At 58.7% G+C, this 8,615-nt stretch overlaps 1 protein-coding gene across 1 annotated transcript; it reads right to left on the bottom strand.

Annotated features, from left to right (window-relative positions):
- Positions 1-7,366, bottom strand: LCAT (lecithin-cholesterol acyltransferase). Its single transcript, XM_026856494.1, has 6 exons — positions 7,124-7,366; positions 3,986-4,142; positions 3,420-3,535; positions 3,016-3,111; positions 2,523-2,747; positions 1-1,162 (listed from the first exon to the last, which is right to left on the bottom strand). The coding sequence occupies exons 1-6, from the start codon at positions 7,269-7,271 to the stop codon at positions 540-542; spliced, it is 1,365 nt and encodes a 454-aa protein (XP_026712295.1). The 5' UTR covers positions 7,272-7,366; the 3' UTR covers positions 1-539.
- Positions 7,367-8,615: the final 1,249 nt, after the last annotated feature.

Below are 8,615 nucleotides of genomic sequence, written 5' to 3'. Positions count from 1 at the left end.
TCAGAAGCAAAGTGTGTTTATTATTTTGTAAATCTGCTGATTTTGAGTCGGTCTTGCCCGAGGAGCCTAGCTTGCTGCCTGCATGCTGGCAGCTGGCAGAGGTACCCTTGTAAGCCATATCTACCGTGCCACCCCTGTGACCGCCCCAGTAAGTCAGAGCCTGCGCTCGTTCTGTGAGTTGCTCTGTCTCAAGTGAGCAGAGGCTACAGCACTGTGGGCTCCATAGCCTCTAAAGTGCCTAAACGTGGCTTGCTAGCGACGAGGGCTTGTGCGTATGCTGTAATTCACAAGTGTGATGTTAATGAGCTAGCAGCGCAGTTAATTATCCACCCGCTAGTGGGAAGTTACAAGCCTCTGAAGTGTAATTAATCGCTGTTCCCGAAAGAAAAAACAGTCAGTGTGGTAGTGGGTGCCAGCCCATCCACCTGAGCTGTTCATCTTGCTCTTTTTCCTTCCAAACTCAGCTCCGAGTCCTTTGCTCCCCTGCATGGCAGCTTCTGGTGGCTACCAGCATGGAGGGAAGCTGGCCCTCATTCCTTTCAGTTCTTTTTGGGCTCCTTAAGGAACTTCCACCCAGGTAGGATCTTCCCCACCTTCCCTGCCCCTGGGCTGGATCTCACCTGCCCCAGCTCCCCCTGCTCCTGTGGGGTCCCCAGCAGGATTTCGTTGATGGAACTAAGCGTCAGGTTGCTGAAGACCATGTTCAGGTGGTCAACGCCTCGCAGCTCCTGGACATACACCTTCTGCTTTTGCTGGTCGCGCCATCGCTTGCACAACTCCAAACTGCGTGTGTTGACAGTGTCATCCCCATCGCCATAAATCATGTCCACAGGGTCCTCATAAGGGAAACGCTCATCATATATATAAGTCTCCACGGTGGGGTAGCCTGTGCCATAGAGGCAATACGTGTCCACCCCAGGAGGGGGTAAGTCCTTCAGCAAGTCCTTCATGTCCTCCCACATGTACCAGCCATCCTCCAAGTTGACATCAGTGAAGAAGCGTTGGTAGTCCCGGTAGGTGTAATTGTAGGAGGGCGTGGAGATGAAAACATGGTTCTCGGGCCAGGCCAGGCTCGTTGGGAACATCCAGGGACTGGTAGTTGTCATGCGCTGCTCTTCACGCAGCTTGATGTTGGACATGAGTGGGATGCCCTGATTGTCACCTGCAGGACACAGGGGCTCATCACAACCAGCACCCTCACAAATGGTGCCCCTTGGGTGGCTGTGGTGGGACCAGCCCGTCCAGCAGAGACTCACGGCTGTCTCCTTGCTGGGGTACGGTTCCATCTCAGATCTTGCCCTGCCTACCCCTGCCCTGCCCACAATGGTACATCCTCTCCTCACCCCTCTGGCTGCAGACATCCAGAGCAACCTTCCAGACTCTTCTCTGGCATCACACCTCTAGCTGCTAGGAGGGGCTGAGTGTAGACAAATCTGGATGTGTGCTCGCCCTGACCAACCCAGCCCTGGACTTTCCCTTCAACCCTGGCACTTCCACACCCACCTGCAGGGACAGGAGTGGGCTGAGCCCGATGAAGGTGCTGATAGCAGGTGGCCAACCTGCATGTCTCCTGCAAGCCTTGGCATTTTTAGTGTGCCGTGATCGCAGATTACCTTAAAAATGCCTTTGGCCCTTGTGGCAACAGAGAAAAATATGAGGAGGTGACTTAAGGGTGATGCAAGGGGCCAGATGTTAAAATCATCAAGCACATGATTTTTAATTCCATGAATTTTTGGAGGGTCAGCTTGTGACTCGTAGAAATTCTGGGCTGTCAGCATTAGGCAAGTGATTGTGGCTTTCTGGGCTGCAAAGAGACTGAAGAGGAACTGGGCGAAGGGAGATTAAAGCCTGAAGACAGCAAAGCTTATGGGGGATGGGCTTTGAGACTGGGGAGATCCAAGCAAGTGGTGCACGAGAGTGTGAGTGTCCCTTGGGTGGCCTCTGGCCTCTGCTGCAGAAGAGCTGTATGGTTTGCAGCAAAGGTCCAGCAACCTCCCTGTCCTGCATGGAGGGAGAGGTGCTGATGTCTGGGGAGGTGGTGACAAGGGGTTGAGCATGCCCCGGAGTGCTGCTCTGGCTGCAAGATTTTTGGGTGGGTGTTTCAGCTTTCCAGGAGCCCTGCTAGCTCAGGAGGTGGCCCTGCCCATGGTGCAGGCTGTGCAGAGGCAAGAGCTGGTGCGGAGGGAGGGGGATGGCCAGGCTGCAGGTGAACCCTTCTGACAGCAGTTTTCCGTACACACAAACCCACCAGCCCTGATCTGGAAACTCAAGCAAGCTCCAGAGCACGCCCTGGGCCAACTCTCCTGCTGCCAGGGCTGTGGCAGGACTCTCCATGGTGCTTTTCAGCACTGCAGGATGCAGCGACATCAGCACCAGAGCACGAGTGCTGCCTCCACAGACCGCTCGGCCATCTGACCCCCACCTCCTTCACCACCGTGCCCCTTCCCCGCCCACCTCCACTCTTACATTTTTGCAGGAGGGAAAGAAAGTAAAGAGGTGGCTGCACACAAGGAGTCACCCACCTGATGCCAGGACACGCAGAGGCTTGACAGCCCCTCCCCAGGGGGCACCCAGGGAGATGAAGCCCCCAATGTACTGATCTTTCCAGGCTTGTGTCTGCTGTAGGAGGAAGTAGAGGATGTTCAGGTTGCCCATGCTGTGCGCGATGAGGAAGACGCGCCGCTGGTACTCATCGTGCATCTCCTCGATCAGTGTCTTCAGGTTCTGGAAGTATTCAGGCTGCTCCTCTGTGGACAAGAGGGGCACCAGTTCTTGGCCACCTCACTCATGGTCAGGGCTGACCCTAGGAGCCCCAACCAGAGAGAGGTGTGGGTGCAGAGGCCACCAGTGCCACTGTTCATTCACACAAGAGCACTGTGAGTGGCTGGGCACCCACTACCGTGGGCAGCCACCCCTGTGCAGGGGTCCTTCCACACCAGCTGGCTCACCCAGCCCATGAAAACCATCCTGCTTCCCTCCCTGCACAGGTAGCCTGACCACAAACCCCAGACTTACGGGGCCCGACCCTCCAGTCGTAGGGGGCTGCTCGAACCGTCTGGTCCCTCACGTAGCCATTGTTCACCAGGTTCTGCACCAGGGTGTGCAGGTAACCTACGGGCAGAGAAAACAGGTGGGAATTAGGTCTTCAGTCTTCTCCTGCCAACCTTTTTCTAGGCTGAAAAGCCGTGTGGTGACTCCAGCCAGAGGTATGGCTCCATGTGTCCCATGTGCACTGGGGTCAAGGATAGGGTGGTCCCTGATGGTACTCGAAGGGCATGTGTCTCTGAGGCCAGTGTCTCTCCCTCCCAGGTGACCCAGGCTCTCTGTGGAACTGGTCCACGCCGGAGACACAGAGACACCTCTCCACTTGCAGGGAGCACATGGGATTCCTGAACACCCCGCACCTCTCCTCCTCTCACCTGCCAGCTTGCTCTGATCCAGGTATTCCACAGAATAGGTCTTGCCAAAGCCAGGCACACGGATGTGCACCCCTGGGGCATTGGACATTTTCCGAGAAGTCCGGTTGTACACCACCCTGTGGGGCAAGGACAGAAAGTAGCAGAAGAACCATGTCCCCGTCAGGGATGTGAGGCTGGGGTAGAGATCACTGAGTGGCAGCTTGGACCTGTGTGGCTGTTTCCAAGTCCTGTGTGGATAGGGAGGTGGACTGGAGCAAAGCCAGCATCTATGCCAATCTCCCCACATCTTGGGGCAGGAGGCTGTGATGGAGCGGGCTGCAGCAGCCTCCTCATCCCACAACCCTCCAGCAGGTGCAGAGGATGATCTGCCTGGACGTGAGCACATGGCAGGGACATGGGAAAGGGACGGGCGCTTGGAGCCAGCCAGCTGTGGTCTCAAACAGTCCCGTGGTGCTCCCATGGTTTTCCATGTGTGCTAGGTCATGGCTGGACGGGGGAGGAGAGAGGAGGGAGATCCCTGGTAGGTCATTTCCCCGGGGAGCTCCCGGGGTGGAGGTGAGTGGTACCTGGTGTTATCGATCCAGCAGTCAACTCCCACTGGCAGGAAGGTGTTGAGGTTGAGCCAGATGGTGAAATAGTCCTCCGTTTTGCGGTAGCACATCCAGTTCACCACATCCGGCTTGTCTAGCTTTGCTTCCAGCTGGTTCCCCAGACACCCAGGCACTGGAGGCACCGCAGAGAGGGAGAGCAGAGCCAGCTACAGACCCCATCCCACTGGCCCACTGCTTGTCCCAGCCCCCCAGGCAGGGCTCCCCTGGGGCTGCCTGGCTGGGGACACCTGGGGACCTGCTGGAGCAGCATCCCTGGAGAACAGCCTGCTCTGTGCAGGAGCAAGGATGCTCAGAGCCAAGATGAGGAGTGAGCATGGAAGTGGTACAAAACCCACGTCCTTAGGGACCCCCCAACCTGCCTTTCCCACGGGATGACCCCCAGAGCTGTCACCCTTGGCCCAAACCAACAAATCCCCACCAGCATGAAGCATCCTGGATTATTCCCCCCTTCCTGAGTTTCCATCTTCCTCTGCTCGCTACAGCCTGGGGGAAGGAGTCAGTGCTGCTTGGGGCTGCCCTGCCCTACTGCACACCCAGCACCTTGTTCTGGGTTGTGTGATAGCTCCGGGAGGCACAGAGTCCCCAGGGAGGTGAAAGTCATCCTGGTGCTGGCTCCTGAGGCCCATGAACTGTTTTCCTGAACTTTAAACCCTCTGCACAGGCTGAACAAGGTCTCTGAAATGGCTCAGTGCCGAGCGGAACTGTACCCTGTGGGAATTCAGTGCAAACAGTGCATACCGTAAACACAGCATGGTTTTAAACAAGTTCACAGTCTGACATGTGTGACCTGGGCTCCCTTGATGGAGGGTTACTATCACTGGGGCATTTGGTCTGCCTCTGGGAGCTTCAGTGTGGTTCCTGGCAGGGATGGGACACCCCTCCTGGTGCCACCTCACTATAGGTGCCTGTGCTGAGGGCAGACACCATGGAGACTGTTCCCAGCTGGTGTGCGGGAGCCAAGAGCTGGCTCCTGGTGCCAGCACTGACCCCAAGGGTAAAGACAAGACGTGAAAGGACTGCACGGGACAGTGGCTGTGAGCCTGGTGAGATGGGAGCTCTGGGTGATGGAGCCCATGGCCCCAACGGGTCTGAGGATAGGCCCAAGACACACAATTGGGGATGGTGTGGGCTTTCAGTGCCACTGCAGGCACTGTCTCACTACATCCCATATAAGGCTCTTTCCTCAAGGACACCATGAGCTCCTCTGTGGTCTAAAGTCCCTGTAGATGCCTGCCCTGTGTTGCTCTGGGACCCAGACCTTGGCTCTGCTGTGGCTATGGGACCACACAAACATGGCAGGCTGGGAGACACACTGCCTGGTGCAGAGGCTGAAGGATGCAGGCTGGGAGCATCTTTGATCTGAGAACGATATTCCCCATTTCCCCTGGTCCCCACCAGCCTCAGGTGTCCCTGCACCCCAGGGCCTGTGGTTGCAGGTGTTTTTGGGAACTGCAGTGCTGTTCCTGTCATGGAGTGCGAGGGCATCCTGGCCTGGAGATGCTCTGCCCCCATCCCACCCACCATGGCCCTGGTGCCTGCAGCATGGCAGGGGCATGGCCAAGGGGTGTAGGGGCATGGCAGCAGCCTCCGAAAGCCTTGTCCCATGTGAGAGAGGAAGGAGAAGTAGCAGATGCTTCCTTCAACTTGCTTCACAGCTCCCCCACCTCTGTGGCATCTCCCCAAGGATACAGGGAGGGTCTAATCCTGCCTTCAAGACACCTGGTTGGGGATCAGGCATAGGAGAGCCCAGGCAGGGAGTGGGCAGGGAGGACCTTCCTGGCCAGCAGGAAAAGAGGGACCACAAGTTGCTTTGATGACTCCTGCGGGTGCACAGCCAGCACCCCCACCCCCCGGTGTGCAGCCCTGAGCTCTGCCTCCCCTTCCAGAGGACATTAGGTAATTATTAAGGAAGATCCTGTGGGGGCAGAGGGGTTATCATCGGTCCCAAGGGCACTGGGGGTTTCTAGGACACCCAGCCTAGGGGGATGGGCTATACGTGGATGCCGAGCAGCACATGGGACAGCCGGACCCGGCTGGGCATGGGACAGGGGCTGAGGCTGCTACCAGGGGTATGGGAAGATGCCCCAACCATCACAGATCATCCTGAGAAGAGGCACCCGGTGACGGCCACCTGGGTCTCCTGGCCATCGGCATGGCCAAGCAGTACCAGCCCCAGGGCACTGGGGCTCCAGATACTGTCCCCTGCTCTCTGATGGCTCTTGGAAGGGAGTTTGCGGGGTCAGCCCTCGGTCTTGCAGCAGGGATGTTCTGCTTTTTCTCTTCTCTTTTTTAAGGGGAAATTTGGCTTACTTCAAGAAAAAGGAGAAACCCCCCAATTCTGCTCAGTGGAGGTTTCACAGCAAAATCTGAGACTGAGTCCCCAGTGATTGCAGAGGGGCAAAGGAAGGCAGAGATGTGCAGAATGGAGGTGGCTGCTCCCACCTCCACCTCCCCGAGGTGATGCCTCAACCTCTCCTTTCACCTCCCTGAGTACCTCTGCCAAAGGCTCGCTCTCCTCCACACCATCCCTCAGGCAGTGGGGATGTTGGGTGAGATGCGAGATGGATGCCCTTCTGCAGCAGCAGAGGATGACTTAACTTATCGCCAGGAAGTGGCAGAAGACATGGGATGGGGTGGGTTTTGTGGGATTGTGGTGGTGGATGCTGGCCCGCCACACTGACGACAGCAGCCGTGGGAAGCAGCAGGCGAGTGTGTGCTGCAGCCCCCATGCCTCTGCTAGCAGAGCCCCTTCAGAACCAAGCAAGCCCTAAAACACCCTCTGGGCCAGCCCTGAGAAATGAGAGCCCCATGTGCTTTCTGGGGTGCCCAGCCTGTCCCCCCAGCTCCAGACAGCTGCAGCTGGGCATGGCCAGCCCTGCATCCCCAGCCCAGCGGATGGAAGGGGACTGGGGAGCTCTGTGTCACCCCCCCTTGATGGCTCCAGCTCCAGACTGCAAAGGGCCATTGCAGCCAAGATCCACCGAGCTGCTGGCAGCATGGCACTCCAACCTCACCGCTGGCTCTGGGGGTGCTGCACAACACCTGGGGTGCCCACCCGTACCCCGCATGGTGCCCACGCTGGTGTGACCTTACCGAGTACCACAGGCGGCGTGCTGTTGGTTGGGGGAGCTTCTGGGGTGGTGGTGGGTGGAAAGAGGACGTTGAAGAGCCAGAACTGGGACGTGGGCTGCAGGAGCAGCGACAGCGTCAGCAACGCAACCCCGGCGCGGCTGATCCCCATGGCAAGCTCGGCCGGGATCCTCCGGGCGTCTCCAAGCAAAACAGCCTTTTATATTTTTTACGCAGGTCCAGCCAAGAGGCACCCGGGCTGCAGGGGAGGGGAGAGCTGCAAGGGGCTGGCCGTGATGGGGAGGAGGGACGGGGAGGGCCGAAGGACTGGCCTTGAGGACATGCCATGCCCTGCCAAGGCAGTCCAGTGGTGCCCAGGGGCTCTTTGTGCCTCGAGAGCCCTGCTCAGGGCTGCCAGCAGAGTGGGCATATAAATTTAGCAGCTTCCCTGTGCCTTGGCATCCCTCCACTGTGCGCTGGATTGTGGCTGCCACGCACTTCCCCCTGCACAGTGCTCCTGGAGTAACCTCACAGGGCTGCCCAGGGCTGCCTGCTCCTTGCCTGCTCCCCGCCTGGGCTAATGCAGCACCTCTCTGCTCCTCCTGCCCTTGGCAAGTGGTGCTGGCACTGCTGATGTGGCCAGGCAGAGCCTAAACCTCTGGGACCCCTCATGCCACAGAGCAGCAGCATGTCCCCGGTGCCACCCACTGTCCCTGCCCTGTGCCCCCATGCCCAGGCTGCCCTGGAACCCTGCTGCAGGCTCCAGGTCCCCATGAGTGCCCCCCTGGCACCAGCCCCAGCTCGGGGGGGGGAGCCCCTGCCTGCACCACTGGGGACCCTCTGGGACTGGGAGGCACCCAGGGAAGGCAGGGTGACCCAGGCTGGCAGCGCCTGGAGGGGCATGAGATGGAGGGGAGTAGAGTGCAGGGGGGTGAAGAAGAGGTGAGCCATGATAGTAGAGCAGAACCCAACTGCTCGTGGGCTTGCTCTGGCCTTCCCAGTGTGCTCCAGCCTTCCCAGTTTGCGCCGGTGGGGCAATGGGCAGGTGCACAGCAGTGCTGAGCAGAGGGGTGCTGTGGGTGTTGTTCAGGCTCACCTGGAGCTTGGCCTTTTGATCCTCTGAGTGCAAATCATTCCCCCCCAGCATCTTCTCTGGAGCTGAGCTCTGGGGCAGAAAGCTGCTGCCTCCCACCTCCTCTTGCGCTGTGGGCAAGGGAGAAAGGCACACAGCCTTTCCAGGGAGGCTTTGATACCAGCTTGGGCAGGACAGGAATAAAGGGCTCCAGCAGAGTGGGTTGGCTTCAGAAAAGTCGAACTCTGCTACTGAGGGGAAGATATCTTCTTCCTCCCAGGAAAGGGCGAGAGGACTGGCGGGTGGGTTGCCGGGCAGGGTGGGTTCCCCACGGAGCAGAGGGGCCCCTTCCTGCAGAACCGGGCGGAAGGGCGGGAGAAGATGACGGGTGGCCTTTGGGAGCCCGTCCGGGCCCGTGGCCCCCCCCGAGGCGCCTTCGCAACC

The sequence above is a fragment of the Athene cunicularia genome (assembly GCF_003259725.1).
Source record: "Athene cunicularia isolate RWA chromosome 11 unlocalized genomic scaffold, athCun1 chr11_part1, whole genome shotgun sequence".
NCBI lineage: Eukaryota > Metazoa > Chordata > Aves > Strigiformes > Strigidae > Athene > Athene cunicularia.
Note: the sequence above shows the minus strand (reverse complement) of the source record. Positions and strands in the feature narration are given on the sequence as shown.